Source organism: Grus americana, chromosome 6 (assembly GCF_028858705.1).
Source record: "Grus americana isolate bGruAme1 chromosome 6, bGruAme1.mat, whole genome shotgun sequence".
Lineage (NCBI taxonomy): Eukaryota > Metazoa > Chordata > Aves > Gruiformes > Gruidae > Grus > Grus americana.
The window spans coordinates 23,533,366-23,557,451 of NC_072857.1; the positions used below are offsets into that span (position 1 = coordinate 23,533,366).

Consider the following 24,086-nt stretch of genomic DNA (forward strand, 5'->3'; position numbering starts at 1 on the left):
CACTGCAGTTTGATGCTGACTTATTGCTATTTGAATTTATCTGGTTTGAGTTTCCTTTTTCTCTGAAAAGACTTTTTTCCAAATATTTTTAAACTTCCTTCCTGATGTTTGTCTTTTTTCCAGATTCCAAAATTAGATCAAGTCACATTTCCTCATGGAACTTCTGCTGCAAGGAGGCATTGAGCTTTTGCAGCCCCTAGTCTGAAGGTGCCTGCTCCAGTGGATGACCTGCGCTGTCATGCACGCTATCCAAAAACAATTGGACAATGGCAAACTTTAAAAGTTAATGCATGTCCTCATTACTGTCCCATCCCCCTCAGCTTGTGCTTTCTGACTCTCACTTGATGTCGCTGAGTCCTATTTGTTGAAGGTACTATTTAATCCATGACTTGCCTGCTGCATTCTTGTTTGACCTGTTAACTGTTAAAGCAAAATAGTTATTTTAAGAATGGGCTTGTCAAAGAGAGCATATCTCCTCCCTTCAAAGACCTCTAAGGATGAATATTTGATTAAAATTTGACTGCAGCATTAAAATGGGTGCCCCGTGTCTTTTTGTAAATGAATGACTAGGAGACTTGTAGACTGTTTAGTTTTTAATTGACAAATTATTCAGTGAATGCTTCAGGGGGGATGAAGAGTTAGTTGATTTTTAGCTTCATACTACTTTTATTCCTAGAGATAGTCTGAAGATGACTAAATCCCCAGATGGATCCACAGATTCAATTTAAATTTCCTCTCTGGAAATGAGGAAGAGGACATGCTCTAAAACCTGGGATAAAACCCCCCGATCCTGACATGGGCAGTCCCACATCAAAACCAGGTTAGGTTTGTGGTCATCTTAGCGGTCGCTGTATGTACGACCCATGCAGCTGCTGCACCTGTCTTTTTGTGTGCTTCTGTTTGCCTGCTGCTTTCTTTATGAACTCCAGTGAATGGCTGCTGATAAAATCTGCTCTCAAAAGGACTTGGAAACCAAATGCCTGTCCATTTTAATACTCTGATGGATCAGAAGGGCAGCTAAATCTTTAGGATTATATGCTCTTTCAAACCAGAAAGCTTGGTAGAAGTGAGATATGCAGACAACCTCTACTACCTAGATTCTCCCTGCCCTGCAGACAGGCCAAGCAATAGTGGTGCCAGCTGCAGTCAGAGATTTTTTTTACATGCTCCATGATCTGGAAGACAGACAGTTGGAAATGGTTGACTAATCTGGGTATTCATCTTTGTATAGTTAGAGACAATGAGACATTGCATGCAGATTCAGGGTAGATGGGAGTCAACTGTTGTTTTGGCTTTTCTTTCAGTGGAAAAGGGGCCATTATTTTTGACAAGAAGAAAGATTATACAAATAGAACTTGAAACACCTTCATGTTACATTTTTCTTTTCTGGCTGATGTTAATTAAATTGCTTCAGTGATTATACTCTGAAATACAGTATGGAGTGGAATATGTGCAGTATGTACATATGTGTGCATCTTTGTTTCCCTTGAAAGACTGTTAAAATGTTATATATAAGACGTAAGACCAACTTACTGTAACACTGGTAAGCAAAACCAAGTGCTCTGTTGCTTTTTTAGAGTTTATACTGTGCTTTGATTACTTTTGTAAATGTCTAACCATTCTTGTGCAGAAAAATGTGGCTATTTTCTCATGTTACGAAGAGGCAAATACTGTCTAAAGATTTCCCTTGCCCCTTTCTGGCTATTCTTTCTTGGCTGTGCAGTAATTTCTTAAAGACCCAAATCTGTTCACTGATCCCTGTTCACAGTAGGGCCCCCTCCCCAATCTTTCCAGACCTGGCCAAGCAGATGATATGTTGGGCACAGGAGTAGGAGCCAACGGCTAGCAGGGCATAGACAATTGTTGCATTGAATGCTTTGTATTGTGGAACCACGGCTGACGGCCATGGGCTGCGTGGGAACCTGCGAAGGAGTTGGATGTAATCTGCATTTGCACTAGTTCTTTGGAAAAAGAATTCCAAGAAAAGAGATTTATAGACAGAGTAGCATCATGCGTTGCCACTCAATATTGTCAGTGTCTGCTACAAAGTTTTAAAGCTGGGAATGTAGGTAATTAGATGCTGATGAAGAACAGACTTCAGGAGAGAGGGAAGAGGGTGCAAGAGGATTGCAAGAGGGTGATATTGAATAGCTACATCTGTTATTGACTGGAACTCCTTGAAGAGGAGAATTATACCTGAATGAAAGTTTAGCATTTGAGATCTTTGCTGAAGTAGGCCCTACAGTGTTAGGGGAAAAAGAACATTTCCAAAAATGTTTTGTTACAACTTTTATTTATAGTTTCAAGGTTAAAAAAGGTGCAGCTGTGATGACTTCTATTGGTAACATGAAAGTCTGAGTAGGTTCATTCCAGGTGTACTCCTTTCTTAGGACTCCCTGATTTTCACCAGTAGCTTTGGTTTTACTAATACTGATGATTTCTGTCACCTCTGAAGAGGACACTGAAGAGCCAGGAATGGGTTTTCCAGTGATCTGCAAGATATATTTGGAAACCTCACAGAAAGGTTTTGAATCTGGGCTGACCTTACTGTTGGGTAGCAATGCCCCAAACACAATCAACTGGCTGTCATCATCTCTGTAGGGCGGCTGCTCCTGGAAATTTCTAGGGTTGGTCATATGGCCTGGTCATGAGCCATATGCAGTAGTGCCTCATTTTCTTTAACATTAACAATTTGAACTTAATATCGGCTGTATCATGTACCCTTGTAATTTAAATTGTAATGGTGTGCAACAATAGCAATAGCTCAGTGAAAAAGTATTTAGAAAAAAATGGACATGGTAGATTAAATTATTGGTTTAACCAAAATGCTTAGCCTCCAGGTATGTGGTATTGAATTTGGACAGGATGGAGGCCTGGGTGGAATATATAGTCCCTCTAATGCTGCTGGACAGAATTTTTTTTAGTCATAATGGAATTGTAACTAAAATTCCTACTGGTCTTCCACTGATGATCCTGGCTGTCTTCTGTGCAGAACACTTCTGAAATGTAGTTTATCATAACAGAGTTTCTCCAGCTTTCCCCCAGCTTACTCACAATGGGAAAAGCCAGAAGAGCCTTGTCAACCCCTAGTTACCCTTGCACCCAAGCTCCTGTTTTTGTGCCGGCTTGCTTGCTTACCCTTAGCCATATTCATCTCCTGGGGAGACAGTGCTGGCTTGCCGGGCTGGAGTTGCCCTGAACAGGCAGGATAATGATTCAAATTAGGGCTGCTGTTTTCAGAAGCTGCCTCTGACATTAAAGGAAACAGAACTGGCCCAGTGCTTACGACTTTGGAAAAGGCATTCTCTCTGGAAAAAGCATTTTAATTCTGAATAAAACATTGGGTTGGCTTTTAGCTCATGAATAGCACTTTATTCCACTTCAATAAATATCAGTACCGACAAGTAACCACATCATGTCATGACCTTACGTAAGTGCATGGCAACGTTCCAAGTTAATTTTGGCTATTATTTCCACAAATGTGTAGGACTGGTTTTTGTAGGTATTTGGTTCCTAGTTAGGCAGTGCTTTTGCAGACAGGAGCTGTAAAACAACCTGCCAATTACCTGGGCTCCGTGGACTAGTCCTAGCTTCAGACACTGACAGTATCTCAGGTACTTCCTTCTTAGACTCTTCCTGAAGAGTTTGCTTCTTCAAGGAGCATGTGACAGTAGAATGTTGACAGACAACTGAAGAGCTAGAACTTTATGGAAAGGTTTGCTTTATTAACAGGCAATTAAAAGTCACTGGGAAACAAATGCCCTCTCATCCTACTTGTGCTCTCCAGAGTCCGTGAGGAAAGGATGTCTACCAGTGCGCAACCACAGTAACATGTTTTCTTCTTGCCTCACTGGACCCTGATTCAGGCAATCTGCTCTCTGCTTGGACAGCTGAATGAAACACCAAATGCCTCACCTTCTGCAGCTTTAGAAGCTTCTAATGCTGCTCTAAGAACACTCCCTGCACAGTCCCAACCGGCAGTTGCACGCCCTGGTTATGTGCTGTCATCATAAATGTGAACTTCTCCATCATGGTTCCCCTTTTTAAGATTGTATTTGAATAGAGGGTCATCTTCATTTAATAACCCTCTTACTGGAGTTGGAGGCACGATAAAGATAGGAGTTCATAACCTCACATGGAAGCCCCAAATTGTCATACGTTTCTTGCAGGATTGTTAAGAGGGCAAGCACTTTAGTAACTGTGTCTCTGAATGCTTAAATATCTTTAAATTCTGTCCCTGGGGTCACTGAATGTCAGTGCTCTGTAGTCTCTAGAATGCCTAAGTCATTGCTGTAAATGGAGCGTGGATGCTTAAGTCATTCTTGTGCTTTGGGAAATTTTGTACCCTCAGCTTGTTTGCCAATTAAATAGGGAAGGTTATTTTGTTGCAGATGCTTTGTGTAGGCTATCACTCAAAATATTAACATTAGGAAGTGTAGACTCCTGCCAGATTTCTCTTGACATTTTTTATTTAGTGCAGAGAAAAGCAGATTGAGGTTCGTCATTTAGTGTTTGATGGAAGGCCCTCTTTCTCTCAGTGCTCTGTTTCTATACAGCAATCAAAACCCGCATACTGTACTATATTCTGCCAGGAAATCTGCTAACCTTTCATATAATATGTAACAGGTTTTATAGCCAGTGCTGCAGAGCATTTTCCATACAGGAGGATTTTCAGCTATTTTTTTCTGCTGCCTTGGTAAGATTTGCAATGGTTCTTTCTACAGTGCCAGATGTTGTACATAAAACAGGAAATTATATACTGTTCTCTTGCTTATTGAGCAGAGAGAAGAATCTACTTTTAAAACCTAGCTGGGAGAGGTTGCTAGAAATGCCAAGTTTAAAGAGGCAGATCAAGTGTGGGAGATGAGAAGGCAAGACAAAACTTGCCTGAATGTGACGATGAATGCTAAATCTCAACTGAAACACAGTTGATGTACTGACATTAAAGGGAATGTACTGAATATATAATCATTGTGGATATATGCATGGGCTTTTGTATTGTAAGATAATCAAATGAGTAGTTCTTTGTACATACATTTACTGACACTGATGCGAATCTCAGGAGAGCTCTAATGATCTATATTTAAAGAGATATCAGCCCAATTACATACTGTAGTGTTTGTCTGTCTATTCCTGAAGGAATGCAATGTCAGAATAATATCATTTTGGTTAGCACTTCTATGGGATCCTTAATCTACATATCTTGAAGTGTTTTGCAAATATTAAGCACTTAATTCAGTAGCATTCCACTGGGCTGTGTTCACAGGGATGGTGATGCACTGATCATAGGGTTCAAGTTAGAGTCCCTCATGAGTAACCGTGGTGCCCAGCTGGTCATGCTTGACCTGCAGGTTCTTTCTATTTGGCCTACAGCTTTTTCCTCTCAGGTACCCGGGAGCAGCTGTTTGACCACCCTGCTGCCTCATAGCCAAGTGCCTCCTGCTGCCCCCCAGGCTGTTTCAGTGTGTGCAAACTCAACTCTGCCACCTGTCTGCGCAGGAGGAGAGTATGGCCTGGGCTGCGTGACAAGGAGCCACCACAAAACTGGCCTCTGGATGCTGTAGCTGCAGCGGTTTGACCATTCTGCTGCAAGGCATGAGAAGAGAACCATAAAGGAACACATCAAACATAGTATTAATTCTCATTAGTAAGCAAGACCTAACATGTGACACTGAGAATTATAGTTCTAAGGGGATCCATCTTTTATCTTTCAGAAACTTCTAAAACATACTGATAAATTCAGAGATTATTTGGGTCAGGCTCTTTGTAGCCTTTTCTACTAGACAGAGCCACTTTAGGAGTTGTTTATATGCATGTGTGTTACTGTTCTTTGTACTGTTTAGGGCAATGGTGAGAGATCTAAAGAAAATGTAGCTCTGTGCAAGTTAGAGAAAAGACAATCAACTTTTCTACTGGGATGCTGCCTCAACAAAGTGTCAGCTGAGTCCAAAGTCTTGTCACTTTTACCTTTCATCTTCTGGTAGCTTGAAACAGCTTTTCTGGCCACTGTCATCTCCTCCTCCTACCAGTATACGCTCTGGAAACCTGTCCTGAATTACATCACTGTTGCTCTAAATTACCTGACATATAAGCATTATTTGTGTTTTACGTCTCTAGGAAAAAAATCACACTGGCATGAAATGGGAGCAACACACTGGTGCATCAGACCCCTAGTTTCTATCTTGAGGCAGAGGAAATCGGCAGGCCTGTGCTGGCAGTGTTGGTCTGGCTCGGCATCTTAGTTAATTTTACATCTGCTCTTTTTTGCTTGCTTTATTAAAATGGCACCTTTGGACACTTGTAGCAATTTTCATTTTTAAGAGGCCAGACTTGATCCATGCTGTTGTTGGCAAATGATTCCTGATTAAGTATTCGGCACTAGCACTTTTTTCTCTTGTTTGATTTTCCCACTTGTTTCTGTTTGCAGGAAGGATTAGCTCTGTCTGAAGCTAGCACTACTGACACTTGCTGGGCAGTGCGGTCAATCAGTAGGTCTGCAGGCCTGTTCACGCTGCTCTTTCTAATCACGTCAGATTTGTAATACCTGTCAAGTCTGCTAAACTTAGGTGATACCAGTGATGTGAAAACTTTGTGATTTTGCCATGAGAAAACACCACCAGGTGTTTTTCAAGGCAGTGGCAAGCGTGTGTCATACCTATTTCATAGAGCTTTTGTTTACTGCTTTGGGAACCTACTGTGATTTCCTAATGTTTGGAGGTGAAAACAATTTCTGAAATTGTTATGTGATTCTCCTGTAGCATCAAGGCTGTGGTGGGGGCCTTTTAAGTCCTGCGCTCATCCGTGTTCCCTATTGGTAAGGCAATACAACAGAGCTTGGGAATAGAAGAGGACCAGGAGACAGCTGGAACACAGGCTGTCTGCATATGGCACATCCCAAGGATGAAATTTCCCACTGCAGGAATGAACAGCAAATCTCCTTAAGGCTCCAGGGTAGTCAGACTTCACATTTCCCACTCTGAACTGGTTTTGGTTCAAGTATCAGTTATGGTGAGTGAGTGACATACTTGGGAACATGGCAGAGATACTTCTGAGATCTAGTCTTCAGTACTAGTTAGTGGACAATATGCCGTCCTATCGGAAGATGGATGAGCATTAGTGCTATTGGAACAGATCAATGAATACAAATCAGTTTTGCTGAAGCCAGGGAAACTTAATTTGTGTCAGCTGAGGATCCATTCCAACACAGTTGTATGTAATGGACTTTAACTACATAGAAGTTACGCGAATAGTAATCTTATATAAATGACAGATTACAGTGGTTATCTTATCTAAAAGATATCAATATTTTTACAGAAATCTGAAGTTTATGAAACTGAAGAGACAGTACAGAGTTGTAAGTTAACAAGAATTATGTGAAGTGGATTTAGATGTGAAGGCAGCTTTTTCTCTCTGTTAATGAAACTTTTCTTAAAGGCTGTTCTATGATTACACTTGTGGCTTGGTGGATAATGCCTTGGTCTCATATGCAAGTCATTTGATTCCTCTGGTGCCTCATAACACTCAAGAAGCATGGATGGACTCTTGCAGTGTGACTCATGCTGTAGCTTATTTCACTGCATATTCTATATAAAGACTTTCTTTGAATGGTGAGTGGATACACAGTATCAAAGTGACAATAACAAGCTTTGTCCTGCTTCACAACAGAGAATGAGCCCTACAAAAATAGACTGAAGTGTAGGTCGTTGCAAATTACGCAGCCCTTCAATTAAGAAGTGTTCTAACTCTAGTATTACCAGTGACCTCGTCTTGTCTTCTAGAGGGACTGAAAGTCTTGTCCCAGTGTAGCAATACACTTGCTTCAGGAATTCATTCTTCATTCTCCTTGCTGTCAGAAAAAGGGTGAAGTATAGCAGATTACTTATCACTAAAATCAGGATTTCATAAGAATGCCCATGTGTATTTTTTGTCACTGCAACAACAGGCAATAGCAATGCAGTCCAAGCCAGAGCTGCCTGTTTCGGATTCTTAGCACCTTCAATACTGGTGTCCACAAAAAACTGAAAAATTGCCACTTTAGGACATCAGCTAGTGGTCACAATGAGAACACTTAGAAGAACTGCTAACAATAAGAATTGAAGTTGCAAAATAAGTTTGGGATATAAATATAATCACAGCCAATGAAAATCATTAAACAGTTTTTCTGTGAGTGGAAGGATTGAAAAAGCTTGTTTTCTTTCCATTTTTGCTCTTTCCTGCCACCAATACTTACCATAATTTCCATCATGTATCTGCTTGATGGTGGAAAATGTATGTGGCGTTTGGAGTTACACCCATGAGGATATGCCAGTCGATGTGTGTGTACAGGCTGGTCAGCTGGCTGTTACCCACTGAAGTGGGTGACAAAGAGTGCTGCCCTCTTTTCCCTTCGTAGTGACACTGTACTTGGGACCTCTCTCCTATCCCTAATTTTTATGTAGCTTCTAGGACCTTATTTGAGCCCTATCTCAAATTTGGTTAAATTTTTTACACTGGAATCAAAAAGTTACTGGGAAAAAGGGAGAGAAGGGAGGAATTTCCTGCCAGGCAAAGTGGTTACATTTCATTTGGAAAGCAGACCAGCAGAACAGAGTCTTTGTACCCACAGTGGAATACAGGAGGTCTGGCACATTGTGGCCATAATTATAACACAAACAGCAATTAAAGTTTGTTTGGGTATGCTTTTAATGAGAATGTTGGGAAAATTATCAGGGACTGTTCAGTGTAGGAGAAATGGACAGAAACATGAGAGGACAAGATGCTCTCTCATCTCAGCTGCCACAGCACAGCCAGAGCCAGGGTTATTTACTGCATCCTCCTAGCAAGGCCTTTAAAAAGAATTTTGTAATGCCCTTGTTGAGTCTCTTGAATTTTCAAAATGTACTTGTGCAATATAAGTCTTAAACAATCCATTCATCTTCATTTGATAATCTACAGAAATGATTTAAAATCATAGTGCAGTAATATTGTGCAGTTATTTTTCCTCCTCTACCGAAAACCAATTTAGTTTGCTCTCCACGTAAAAACAGCATATTTATCTAGAACTGCTCTTTGCTTTGTGTAAATATTATCCCTTGTGATACATCGTTTCCAATGGGTTTGGAACAAGAACAGCCAGGGCTCATGAGAAGCAGGTGGTGGGGCCTCCCCAGCACAGCACAGCCCAGCCCAGCCTGATGTATTTATTTGAATACCTTTTTGTCATCCTTTAAACAAACAAATAAAACATGATTCCTTAAAGAAGGAGCAGGAAATACCAAGATATCTAAGAAGTGAATGATTGAAAGCAATGAACTAGAAAGATGCTTTACTTTCAAAATTAAAGTTCTACTGTATGCCCTGGCTGTATTAAACCTAGTGGGATAGGTTGAGATTTCAATATGCTAATGAAATTATTTTTAGCCATGTGCGAGGGGTTACCCAGAAGAAATGGCTGTTCACCCAAGTGGAACAGAAACATAAAAGTTCAGAAAATTGATTCAGTTCCTGGTGAGCTTACTATCAAATAGATAACTTTTAAAACCAAGTATAAGTTTTTGAGTATACTTTTAAAAGCCAGGTCTTTCAGAATGGCAAACTTAAGCGCCACAAATGTTTCACTGAGAGCATCTTTTAGCCAGTTTGACAGCCTCCTCTGAGAGGCCAGTACTTGGGCATTTGTGCTGACAGTGTTTGGATGCTCGGGCTTGGCAAATTGTTTCTGGAGGAGTCTTAGTGCAGGAATCAGCTTTTCACATTGCCCCTCAGACACAGAATTTCCTTGCCAAATTGCCTCACAGAACTGCTGCATTGTTACATACATAGTATATGGTCAAGTTTAATGGTCTCTTCAGCAACCCCCTTTCTCTTTCTGTTACAGTGGTTTGTTTACAGTCTTCCATCATCATCATTTGTGTAGTCCTTCCACATAAACTTAATAACTGTGTCTCTTTGAATCTGATTATGTCTAGTTTGGGATAGTGTTGGCTCAGTTTCTTTATTAGTTGCATCCCTTTTTTGGTGGTATAGCTTTAGTGCAAGAATGTAACAAGTATCATTCTTTCAGATGAGAGAGCATTTCCTAAGGTATTTTTGTTTCAGCCTTTGGAGATTTGTCCTGCGATGGATGCCAAAGCTGTGAACTTCTTGTTCTCAGTTACCTCATGCTCCAATATAATCTTACTTGCTTTACATGAACAAAAATCCCTGGTGAAACATTCTCTTCTTGTATTTAGTTAATTTGTGCCAGTCTGCACCTTTTGTGCTGTGCCACTTGCCTGCTTGCATCCTGCCTCGTAAGTGCACTGTGAGCTTGTCTGGATGGGAGCAGGCAGAGACAGGATCTGACCTTTCATTTTGTGTGTAGAACTTAGCAAAGCTGGACCCCAGTCAAGCTGATTTCAGGGCTCTGTTGGACAGAGGAGGAGACTGATCTTATGTTATACTCTTCTACTTCCACCCTCCTTTCTTTTTCCGGAAAGGTTATTATTCAGTTTAGTTCAGTACTTTACCCTTCATTAATTTGTGTGTTGTCTCCATTTTTTTCATGTTTCTCTTGTTTCATTTTTCTCTTTTGGTCCTGTGTAGGTTCAGCCTTAACATCTCTGTACCGTTTTTTCCACTTAAGAAAATCTCCAGTGCATCTTCATTACTGTGCCCAGCTGCATCTCTGAAATGCTGTTTTAATCTTGATGATAGATAACATGACAGATCATAGTGAGAATGAAGGCTGATAATGAGGAATGAAAATCAAGGTGACCGTTTTTTTGTGATTATATATTGTACTGTGAAAGAAACTCCTGTTCAAAAAATGAAATAAGTAGAAACCAAAGGCTTTTTAATACAAAATTCCTGCCCACACCGAAGTGTCAGCCTAATCAAACTAGGCTACATGCTTGATGATCATCTCAATTGGAAAAAAATACAATTTGAGTAATTTTTAAAGGGTAACCAAAAGGATTTGGATTATTTTTGCCCAGCTGAATTAATCTCAGAGAATGTCCTGTAATTTCTTTGAACAAGTCACTCCCTAGAATGTCAGAGTAGTTTGGACTCTGCGTGACTTATACTATTTTAATCCTTTAAAACTCACATTTTCTATCCTATTTTCTTCTAATTTTGCTTATAGTTGTCATCCTGGTGCCACAAGATAAAAAATAACAAATGTAAACAATGCTTCACTATGGAAAATAGAGATTAAGCTTGTGATTGGAAAATTGACAGAGGCTTGATGTATTATGTGCTGTTCATCTCGATCTGCAGAATCTTTAAGCCCCAACTGTCTCAATGACAGACAGATTTAAGGAGCCTAGCTTTGTGAAATTGCTTATCTGTTTCTAAGACATCAAGAGGTAGAACTGCTTCTTCGGTGGCAACAAGAGAGAGGAGGGAGTTCATTTATTAGGCATACCCTCCAGCCATTTCACATTGTCTCTTTTTTTTTCTTTTTTCTTATAGTGTGCCCTCTTCCCTGAAGTCTGTCCACTCCTCGTGCTACCTCATCTGTTCAGTGGACTAACAGAGTCTGTTTAGGCTATGGATTGCTCTCCCCTCCTACCCTTCACCCATTGCTCCCTAAAACATTTCCACTTCCTTCCTTCCATCCTTCTTATTTCTTGTTAACTTTTCTTTCTTTTCTAATGTTTAACTTCCAGTGGAACTTTCTTCCTTCTTTCCCATCCCTGTGTGCCTCCATTCCTCACTGTTCCCTCTCATGATAAGGTTTGAAAATGTTTCTAGGGCTGAGGTGAAATGAATAATGTTACTTTACTTTTTGCCTAAAGAAAAGATAGTGTGAGAAACAGCCACAGCAAGACTTTGGGTTAGAACTGCAGAATAGCATTTGGTGTACAGGCTTTTTTAGTCTTGGTGAAGGACTGGAGCTAAATAAAATGTCTTTGGTTTGAGGAAGGCACTTGCACTGACTCCAGTCAGAAGGAAAAACCTTGAAAACTGCCCCATCCAAAATAAGGCTGTTGCATTGCAGATTGTTAATACAGTTTACCTAATCCCTATGTTACGGCACAGCTAAATCACTTTACTAATGCTGTTTGTATTTCAGTTTGATAAAAGTCAGTCATTCCCATCCAATACATTTTGCTATCTTCAGATAAGATGCTGTTGTACAAGTCTATCAGAAGAGACTGTGTTTCACAGCTTCAAACATGAGGGCTGTGAGATGTTGGACTGTGCATGTGGATGTAAGGCAGTATAACTAAACACCGTGTTACAAAATAGCTGAAATATTATTATGAACTCCAGTGAGGACGTACCACAGGCAGCATTTATTCTACTACACTGTGCATGAAAGGGACTCCAGATTTGAGCAGCTGGACCCAGGAGGGATTTATGCTGGGAAGGTAGTTCCAGTCATGGCATTGCACTGACTGCTGGTGGAGTTGGATGCCCAGGTATTTTGGGCTCCTGTTAAATGATATCAGTCTGATTGTGATTGATTTTTCTGTATTGGAATACACTCTTTTACATGCACTGGAGGGAGTAGACTATGTTCAATCATACTTGCTGAATTATAATTATTTAGTTTGTCTTTAGATTTTCCCCTCTTATTTTGTATTGTGCTTGTTTTGATTTCACAGCAGTTACTGAGCTGCACAAGCTGTTTTTAAAACAGCTGACACTGTAATCAAAATAATATTTTAAAAGTATTGAAGAAAGGCTAATGTTATAAGGTAAATTCCCTTGTATGTTTACTTACTTACACTTATGAATTATCTTCGTTATTATTAGGCACAATTGAGTAGAAACAATCACTTTGAGGAATTATCCATGAAAAGGAAGCCTTTAGTATTAGAAGACTGTTGGAAGTTGATATGTGCTTGTTTCTGTGAGAAGCAAAAGCACGGCATTAGACTGACCCCACTGAACTCATTAAGAGGTTTATATTGATTGTAGAGGAATTAATATTTAACCTAGAGTTTCCTTCCAGATGAAAACAAGTTTCTAGACCAACATACTTCTGTGCTTAGAGGTTGTAAATATGAAAGAAGAGTTACAGATCAGCTCACCATTTTGGTTTTTCTTCATTAGTTTCAAATCTCCTTGTGAAAAATATAAGGGGAGAGAAAAAAAGAAGCTATTGATGAACAATGGATAAAGCCACTGCTGCACACAGTGTCAACATAAGGCCAATGTGTCATTTAAGTTGCACTTAGAACCTATTTTTAGGACTTAAGCACTGCACAGACCTTGTGGTCATCTTAGAGAATTTCACTACAGAGGGGCATGACTTCAACCACTGTCAGAGCACAGCCTGCACTGGGAGGTTTGCAGCTCTTCTCTATCGGTGGTATATACCTAGTTCCACATACATTTCTTCATATGAAGCCTTTTCTATAACATTCATGCAAACATATGTTTGTCATGTGTATCAGGCCTTCTGTGTTTGCAAGGTCACAATCTCAGGGTAGAACAATAACGCGGTTTAGAGGATCTCACTGACTTCTGACTTCTCTAGTACACACAATCCTTGCTTTTTGTTTGCTCTGCAGGTTAAGATACATGATCAGAAACAAGGCACATATGTGGCTGCAATTACAGAATTTGCCATTCTGTCAAAGCACTTTACAAACATAAATTTCGTCCTGCTGTGACCTTTTGTCTCAGGTGAAGCTCTGCTCCAGAAGAATGCTAAAGATCAGTCCAGGGAGGCATGCCACATGGAAGAAATAGTGTAGGAGGCAGCCTGTAGCTGCCCAGGCAAGGAGCTGAACAAAGCCAGCCTCATCCTGTATTTACGAGTCTCATATTACCTGTCTCTGATCTTCCCTGTACACTGTCTTCTTGCATAGCACACCCAGACTGAGCTCACCTGAAAGAGCGCATCTTTGCTTCTCCCCTCATTAAAATAGTGTATCTGAAAATAGGAGGTGTGACTGCCTGAGAGTAAAAGGAAGTATTTTCTGCCCGGAACTTTAGGAAATTGTTCTTGGAACAGGTTTCCCTTGTGCATGACCCATGAGATGATGCCAGACTTAGCTTGATCTAAGTGCTGTCAATGTAGGTTTAAAGGTTGGCTGTAGCGGTAAGAAAAATTATATTAAAACCATACCTGTTTTTTAGTAGTTCTGCTCTTTGTTTTTGAGACATATCTGCTGGCTTTGCTAATAAAGATGCAGGTTTACAATTGTTAGTGTCGCAGAACAGTTTGAAGAGGAGTAAGGTTCTTTTCTGACGCTTGCATCGTTCAGAAAATTCCAGCTAAGGTGTGATTTGCTGCCTCTCTCCTACAAGTGATAATGAAAGGGGAAGAAAGGAGACCACAGCTTGATTTTCTGATCTTGTATTGAGCTTGAAGCACTGCTGCTGACAGTCATCATCATCTGATTTTAAAGTGAACAAATTCCACACAGATATCGCTGTGAAAAAGTAAATATCGAATTGTATAATGCTGTTTTTCAGCCACTTTTAAAAACTTGGGCTTCACATTAAAGGCAGTTAAATTATTATATTTTCCTCTGATAAATACATTATCTATTCTATGGTTACACAAGTGTAGTAAAAGAAAACACATAAATCAAATGGACTGTTTGTTCTTCTTTATATATTTTCTTTGTCCTCTTTGAAGTATATGCAATCTTTCCCACCCCTCCCAACCAAGTCCTGTCTCCACCCAACTGCATTTCCTGAGTGGATTCCTCTAGGAGACAGAATCAGAGGGCTGCATGATGTCATTTCTATATTTAAATTAGATGGAGCAGAATACACTGTGTAATTTGTTTAATCACTGCTCATGCTCTAATTTCCTTGGATTTGATTTTTTTGCAGTGCAGTCTTATCTTCAGGTTTCTATCTGGTAGCCAAGTCTGCTATTTGGCATGATTTCAGGGAGCTGGGTGCATTTTTCTTTTCGACTGAAACTCAAGGGGATTCTGTGATCAAGCAAATTCTGCACACAGAGCTTTTCAAGCACGCTAAATTGATTTAAGTGGGAATGTGACAGAAAAATATATGCCTCCAAAACAAAGAGATCAAATATAATCTAAAGCATAGTTGATTAGAGCCATGCAAAAACATTCAGAAGATGGTAAATAGGTAAACAAATGGAAAAGATGCAGATTCATCTGCTATTACATAAACTGTACTAATTCTGGGGTCAGGATTCAGCAATTTCAGTGCAGGCATTTCCTGTATTTATTTTATCTAAATATGACTAAATGGTACTTCGCTTCTGCTATTTCAAGCCTTGTCTATCTCATTTTAATGACTTGATAGACTGACGTATACAAAACAGTCTCTGTTCTGTGAGTTGTGGTAAGATCTTCACATGGTTTGTTTTCTATTTTTCCACAATACATAAAGAGATGTTTTCGCTATTATAGCATTATTTGTTCCTAATTTGTCTTTATCCTTTCCTTTAGAAATACCTCAATTCTCTTACCTATACTGTGAGTGACAGTGAATATATATATTCTGTGGATGACAAAGGCAAGTATTTAGTAATACGTAGGATCCTTGGTGTTCTAGAGTGAAGCACCAGCTTCAAGCAATTATTTACTATCCAATGTTAAACAGCCCCGGGTCAGGCCCTTTTTGTGATGTTCAGTTAAGCGGCATTGAGCTGAAATGTATGGAAATTTTCTGACTGAGCTTGCTTAGGTTTACTAATTTGTAGATGTACTAAGAAGGCATATCTGAAATCAGAATTATGCCAGAGTCTTTGTTGGGTCTCAGCGCATACTATCAGGCAATAGCAAGTGTGTTGTTTAGTTTCCCCTTCATAACAAGATTTGGGTAAAAACCAACTGTGAATATGATTATTAGGTTGGGGTTCTTTTGTGAAATTCTGTAAGAACATTAGGCACTTTTTATTGGAAAACATGAACAGATAGCAGGCAGATGACCTGAGATTTTATCTGTTGGTTCAGTGAAGAGCAATCTTTGGAGCATCAGATCTAAAGACAAAGATACAGACTTCGAGACAGCAATCTCTGCTTGGTTTGGTGGGTGAAAAAAGCGTCCAAAGATCTTCAGAGGCTCATTCACATCTCTCCTTATTGTTCTGGAGAAAAGAGAAGAAGAAACAATGCACCATGGGAGTGATGCAGCCTTCTGAGTAATGCTCACAAGGGAGGTGGTTCGTTGCCAAAATGGTATGACTGGTACAGCCAACTTAGAGGAAGAACTAAATTGTACTGAGAGCATCAATGATCAATTATTTATCGTCAAAAGAAAATAGAGAAGCTGGCCCACATTGTCAAGCTACAGCATGTATTCCCCAAGAGAAACCATTACAGGAGTATGGACAGCTAGTAAAGGAGGATTGCAGAACTCAGGTAATAGTAAAAATAACAGCATCTAATAAAATTGTTACACAAGGTTTTGAAAAGCTTGTGTGAAAAGGACATCTTGATGTTTGGCCTAGGATTTCTACAACTGAAATGAGTTATTTTGCGTTACCCTCAAGTTTGCAATGCAGGCTCTACCTTGTCACCTTCTCTGCTGCCAGTGGTAGGCAGAACAGGAGACAGCGGAAGTGCATCTGGTCAAAAGTGACACTGTGAGTTGAGACTGTGAGTGGGGGAGAAAGAGAATGAGAAAGAGAGAGATCATGTATTCAACCAAGCACTGGTCATGGTCTACAAAACCTTCTCCAATGTTACAAGACAATCGCTTCCTAGTATCTGGCCACATGTAAGTTTGCCTTGGGATGGGGAAGCATCAGAAGCCTGACTTGACTCCCTAGTGCTACAAACTGCCACTACCTGGGTCCTTATTACACAGCCCATCAAATACTCTTTGCTGATTGTAGAACTGCTGCACTTGGGGGAGTATCTGATGTGGCTTTACTAGGGGCAAATCGTGCCTGACAAACTTGGTGACGTTCTGTGATGGGGTTACAGCATCTGTGGATAAAGGAAGGGCAACTGACGTCATCTACCTGGACTTGTGCAAGGCATTTGACACTGTCCTGCATGACATCCTTGTCTCTAAATTGGAGAGACATGGATTCGATGGATGGACCACGTGGTGGTTAAGGAATTGGCTGGATGGTCGCACTCAAAGGGTTGTGATCAACGGCTCAATGTCCAAGTGGAGAACGGTGACGAGTGGTGTTCCTCAGGGGTTGGTACTGGGACTGGCACTGTTCAACATCTTTGTCGGCAACATGGACAGTGGGATCGAGTGCACCCTCAGCAAGTTTGCCGACAACACCAAGCCGTGTGGTGTGGTCGACATGCTGGAGGGAAGGGATGCCATCCAGAGGGACCTTGACAGGCTGGAGAGGTGGGCCCATGCGAACCGCATGAAGTTCAACAAGGCCAAGTGCAAGGTCCTGCATGTGGGTCAGCGCAATCCCAAGCACGACTATAGGCTGGGCGAGGAATGGATTGAAAGCAGCCCCGAGGAGAAGGACTTAGGGGTATGGATTGATGAGAAGCTCAACATGAGCCAGCAGTGTGCGTTTGCAGCCCAGAAAGCCAACTGTGTCCTGGGCTGCATCAAGAGAGGCATGACCAGCAGGTGGAGGGAGGTGATCCTGCCCCTCTACTCCACTCTTGTGAGACCCCACCTGGAGTACTGCATCCAGCTCTGGGGGCCCCAGTACAGGAGAGACATTGAGCTGTTGGAGCGAGTCCAGAGGAGGGCCACAAAGCTGACTGGAGGGCTGGAGCACCTCTCCTGTGAGGACAGGCTGAGAGAGTTGGGGTTGTTCAGCTTGGAGAAAAGGCGGCTCCAGGGAGATCTAATTGCGGCTTATCAGTACCTGAAGGGACCTACAGGAAAGCTGGTGAGGGACTGTTTATCAGGGAGTGTAGTGACAGGACAAGGGGTAATGGGTTCAAGCTGAAGGAGGGTCAATTTAGATCAGATGTTAGAAAGAAATTCTTTACTGTTCCAGTGGTGAGGCACTGGAACAGGTTGCCCAGAGAGGTTGTGGATGCCCCATCCCTGGAAGTGTTTAAGACCAGGTTGGATGAGGCTTTGGGCAATGTGGTCTAGTGGAGGGTGTCCCTGCCTGCAGCAGGGGGGTTGGAACTAGATGATCTTTGAGGTCCCTTCCAACCCAAACCATTCTATGATTCTATGATTCTATGATAACCTGCGTTCAAAGCCTTATACCCAGGAGGTCTTCCCTTCATCAGTCCTGAGCCTTTCCCATTAGAGTGCTGTGGCTTTGCTACACAATGCCCATGGAGGAAAACAAAGGCTCATCTATTTTCTTCACATCTACCTGACTGTTTTGTAGTGCTTCTATTGCATAGATCTCTTATTTGCTCCTCCTTTCCCTTTAAACAGGTATTAGCTCTTCAGTACTTGCAGCAGAAGAGAAGGGACTAACTACGAAGACATATCTTATATACCTTATGTATTTGTAAGGAATTTAGAGATAGCTTGCATCAGAATTATAGTAATTGCTTTTCTAAACATTAGCATATAAAAATACAACAAATTATGTTTACTGAGTACGAGAAAATCTATTGTGGTCGTGAAAACCTCTGAGACTAACTGCAGGTAACTGCAAATAAAGCCTAAATAAAAACATGCAAAGGAGCACACTGAAAAGCCTGACAATGAGTGTCCTTAAGAACTGTTGGTATGAAAATTCACCCACAGCATCTCCCCAGTAAGGCAAGTGTGTTACTCTCTTTCCTCCTTTTCTCCCACCCCCAACTGTTCCTTGTCAGCACTCTTCTGTGCTTTAGGCTATAACAGTGGCTGAAAAGGTCGTGTTAATTTTCACCACTGCATGGATATGAGGCGATCAGTAACTGGAAGAAAAAATACTGTCTTTATTACTTGCGCTGTCAGATTAGATGCAAGAAGTGTCTGATCTTTAAGTTGTTGCGTGATAGAGTTTATAAATTGGTAGAAATCTGAAGACAGAGTGAATAGGTCACTGAGTGTAGTTTTAAAACCTGCTGTCATGTTGGATTTACAGAACTTGAAGACTTCTGGTAATAAACAAGCTTATGATGATTTGATAGCTGTTGTTGTCTTTCATAAGGAAAGCCTTTCCAGGTTCATACCACCAGTGGAATACACTTTCAAAAGCCTTTTGTAAATATTTAGTCTGTTAATCTTCAGGATGATTTTAAATGCCACCTACCAGTACAATTTAACTTACTGCATTTTCTTTTCATTTACAGACATTACGGTAACAAGATAGGTCTCACAGTCAGTGTTGTGTTTTCCTCATTATCTCAGCTTTGAGAGACCTCATGCCTGGAACTTCATTACTTCATGTGATCCTGTGAATCTTTATGCAGTTACTTACATCTGTCTTTGGATACTTAGGTTTCCCAGCAAACAGTGTTTCCCTGACTTCTTCACAAATAAACGTTCCTTGACATTTGACTGATGTGGTGACACAAATTTGGTGTAAATTATACCTCCTACGTCAGCCCGCACCCCACCGAGGTATCTTCGTAGGAGACCATGTGTAGGCAGTCATATCAGCCTTCCCTCCAGATACAGCAGGTAGTTTCATTTATGCAGAGGTCCCCTGGAGGAGTCTGAACAACTGGGCTTTCCGAGGGCATGTCTTGAATTAATGCCTCTTCTGGTAATGCTGCCTGAACTCCTTCAGAGGCAACACTGCTCACTGGGCTTGCTCTATCTGACTCATAAGTAGACTCATCCCATGGCAGGGTGGGACCTTCATGTGGAAGATGACAGAGTTGAAGTTCTTGGCAGCCCGTGCTTTTGTTCCTGGTGGGCTTTGGCATCCTGAGCATGAGGTGGGGCTGAATGGTGTTAGGTGCTTCCTTTAAAGTGTTATATGTGATTCTGGCTTATTCTACCTGTAGGTATTTTTGTTGAGCTAGGCCACCAAATGTTTTGGAAATTGTATGGTGTGCTCTGTGTTTCGTTTCATGAGAAGAATAATCAGGAAAAGTATTAGAGAGTTAATCAGAAGGGAAACTGCCATGCAGTGTATGATGACTGTGAACGTGGTGTATGAAATAAAAGAGAAAATTAGTGTCTTCCTACAATTCAAGTTCCTTATCAAGGTGGATTAAGTGTGGGCTAATAATGTATTTCTGGGAAAATGCTATTTTGGGAAAAACAGAACAAAGAAACAAATATCATCTGAACTGTGAGGAAGAACAAAAGAAAAAAGACCTATAAAATTTGATTTTATCATATCCAAATGAAACATTTCAATTTTCCATTTCCAAATCATATTTCAAGACCAAATTCAGTAGAAGGTAGAATAAAACGTTTATCTACTGTTTGAATAAAATCTTATTGCAGCCCCTTGTTGTTTTCCTATTTTTCATTTGGCCAACCAAAATGAGTTTTTCCCTTGTTTTATGTGTGTGATTTGCTAGTTGAACTGAGAAAATAATTGTTTCTCACGTTCTTCCTCTCACTGAGTTCCAGGCATAGGACTGGATGCAGAGTATGGGAAAGTAAATGGTTTGGGAAAGAAAATAGGAAAGTTTTATCCTCAAATGAAGTAGCATTTATTTTGTATGACTGACCAGGGATATAACATAGTTTTGCCCCTATGAATTTTCAGCTGGATTATGGGTGAGATTTAAATAATATGTTACTAAGCTTTAGGATGTAATAGCTTGTCTAAAAATAGGATTGGATTATTAAGATTAATGTAATCTTTGTAGCTTTTGTTATTATTTAGAATGCAAGACACTCTTTAGTTTTAGAATTAATGATATTTTCATATCCATTTCTAAGAAAAAGAAATGTTAAAAGGGTAATTCAAGCATCTGTTAAAATCCAGCAGACAACATTTTAGAAGTGAGTACATCCCAACAGCTCCATAGAGCAAAGGGTAACACTTTTAAATTAAGGTTGTACTATGAGGGAAATTTTCTGTCTCAGTTATTCTGTGTGCTTAGTTGAAACCTACATGAATTTCAGCTGGTTGGTTCTTCACATTCAGCTCACTACACATCCTGAGGACTGCAGGACACATTTTATTTACACTGATCATCAGCATCCCTGTTGCACAATCTTGTTTTCTGACAGTTCCAAAAGGAAATTATAATTGTTTGCCCTTAAGCGTGACAGTAATATAGTATGATTGAAAACAAAAATGTGTCACTTCTTCATTGAATGATTTGTATTTGATAAAAGGATATTTTTTCCCTCGGTGTTATTTATTAGCTTCTGTGCATTTCTTAAGCCCTAGACAGAGCTTTGAACCTTATTGATCATGTCACCAGCAGTCACTGAAGAAAAATACTAGTTACTGACATCAGTTGCAATTATGTAGTTTACAATGGTACAAGGGACATTATTTTTACAGTTAGAAAGTTTCATCTGATAATACAGTTTTTTGTGTGTGTATGTATACATAACATGAGGTGCTGGATCTGTGTGTTTCATAACCTTGTAGTTTCTGAAAACCAAACTTAGTGTGTTGGACTTAGATGTTTAAGAATTTTCGCACTAAATCCTGTATGTTTCAAATCTGACACCAAAATTGTAGTGGTACATGATCCTCATGAATCCTTAGTTAACAGCCTTGTCTCTATCCCTACAATAAAGTAGCTTTCTAGCTTGAGTTCAGCTGAGTAGTGTAATTTCAAACGAGCTTTAAAACAGCCTTTATGGGAAATCACACAACTAAGTACAATATTGATTTATTAGAACCCTCAAAGTCATGCTTTGGGGAAGATGGAGGGAACTGTTTTAACACAACTTTTGATAAAATAAAGGCAATGTGCTCCAGTCAAGAAAGCAGGCCTTGTAGCCTCCTTAAGAATAAAGACCTATCTGACTGCCTCAGATTGCTTGTGTGCTTGTGAAGCACAAGGCAGCAGACACACAAATGTAAATACCACATCATCCATTGAATGGCTTGGTACATCTGTACCTGACTGAATGTGCCATTGATGTCTTTCAGAAATATCGACAGTATATGTCTGGACTTCTCACTCCTCCTTATGGTGTTATGGAAACTGGCTCCAACAATGACAGTAAGTATGAGAAAATAGACATCAGATGTTAGGAAAAAAAGAAAAGAGAAGAAAGGGGAAGAGTGAAGTCCTCTGGGTTTGGGTGTTGGAATTTAAATGTTAAATTCAGTTCAGTGTTACGATGGTATTAATACTGCAGATCGTAGGAAATACTTTGGAACTTGCCTAACTGCATTCCCAACTGTATAAGAGTGTACACAGTGCTGTACACAAATCTGCACTATGAGCCAGGCCTGTTGACTAAAGGACATCACTTCTGTAATCAAGGTACTCTTATTTAGTTGCCAGAGGATTATTTAGATGCCAACCAGGACAGTATCTGATGGCTAGCAATTGCATCTGCAAATTTTGTCCCACATGTTATGTGTTCAATATCTTCTATTTGTGAAACTAGCATAGCGTAGCATAGCAATGCTAGTTACTGCAAACTCAATGTCACATTTGACTTCAGGTACTAAAGCACAGGTAATGTTAAATTAAAAAATATAAATGAATCCTGTATACATACTTCAAATGTTAAGTTGTGAGAAAGTACTATGTTTAGCAAAGATTTTATATTATTTACACAAGCTAAATTTTTGTCTTTTTTGTGTTCACAAGAGAAAACTTTTGTCTGAATAAATGTTTTGCTCTTAAAAATCATAGATTAATGTGTATGTTATTAAAGTATTGAACCCTCCAATTCCCTATTCTATTGATAAATATCTCCACTGTTACTTAACGAATGTACAGTATGTATTTATTTTCTGTAATCTTTTTTTAGGAATGCCAGATAAGGACAGTATGTCAAGCAGTGCTCTTTGCCAGGTTTCTAAAAATTGTAATAAGGTAAATCACACCTAATTTTGACTTTGTTTTTTGATGGGGGCAGGGGATTTGGTAGTGAAAAATACAAAAGTACGGCCTTAAATTGAAAAGAACCAGGTGCAGATGCAAGGCATGTGGTTGATGCATGTGAGTATAGTATACAAATTATAAGGATGCTTTAGACATTGTATCATATAAATGGAGAAAGCAACTGGTTCAGAATCATCATTATTAGAAAACGTACTGCTGCTGAAGTTTGTGTTACAATCTGGTTGTCCTATCTTTGTCAGAAAGGTGCCGAGGGTAAGGAAGAAAAGCAGCACTGTGACAAGACCAGTGCATAGCCAATGGCTCATAAAATTCATAATTAAATCCTATTTTAAGGCTTAACTGAGTCTTAACTGATGCATAGGCATTGTTCCGGCCCTTCGCTCAGGGTGAATTTTCTCCTGTGTTCAGAGAGCGGCTTTATGTCCTAGTTCCCCTTTGTAAAATAGTTCTGTGCCTTCAGTCTCACCAGATGAGGACCCACATGAAAGAACTCATTAATATTTCTATGCTGGTTTTAAAGTAATTATGATAGTGGGAAGAAATAGTGTCAGGCATTGCTGTAAAGATTAATAACTTCTAGATTTTTTTATGGCAGGAGTAGAAAAGTTACAGTAATAGATGCTTGGATGCCTTCTTTCTGGACATAGGAGTTTAATTGGATGCATTTGTGTGATGCCTTTAAAAGGTTAAAGGTATTTTTGTTACGCAAAACCATCTCTGGACAGCAGATAAAGACCATGAATATTTTAGCGTGTTTCCTTAATGCAAAAATAACTACTTCCACCTCTCCCTGTCTGTCTGTCCTGCTTCCTCAAGGGTACTGACCTTTCTTAATTGTCACATTCTGCCTTTACTAAATGTATAAATGTAACGGCATGCAGTTCCTTTTTCTAGAGTCTTACTCACTAATGCTATACTACTTCCTGACACAGTCTTATCCTGTATGAAAATAAACATTTTTCCATGCACTGACTAATAATTCTTAGATACTTAGATACCACCTTTCATTCTGTAAGCATTTTACGAACAGTTATGAGTTAAGACTCAGTGCTTCTCTAAGACGTTGGCATTTCAGTGCTACACTTGGAGTTAAGCCAGATCAGGGGTCTTGCTTGACCTCTCAGTTAAAGCACCAGGCATAGAATCCAAACTAAAAGATACTGTTGTATTTTCTGAAGCAGATAGAGGTTAACAGATAGAGGTAACAAGATAAAAACATCCATCTTTCCTAGAAGGTGGTATCCCCCCGGTGATGGGCAGTGATGCTTAGCTAAGGATGATATACACTTCCAGGTACAAAGTATTTTAGAAACTGAGCAAAGTTTAGTGATTAATGCTGCTGCC

At 40.0% G+C, this 24,086-nt stretch overlaps 1 protein-coding gene across 5 annotated transcripts in view; it reads left to right on the forward strand.

The window, feature by feature from the left end:
• The window catches only part of RAPGEF4 (Rap guanine nucleotide exchange factor 4), a 153,703-nt gene that overhangs the window by 51,317 nt on the left and 78,300 nt on the right, over positions 1-24,086 (forward strand). For 4 of the 5 annotated variants that reach the window (XM_054830896.1, XM_054830897.1, XM_054830900.1 and 1 more), the window contains 2 exons: positions 21,812-21,884; positions 22,648-22,712. In XM_054830896.1, the coding sequence (XP_054686871.1) occupies positions 21,812-21,884; positions 22,648-22,712 (138 nt within the window). Of the gene's footprint in view, positions 1-688; positions 821-21,811; positions 21,885-22,647; positions 22,713-24,086 lie in introns of those variants that run through there. The other variant, XM_054830899.1, reaches the window with a different exon arrangement.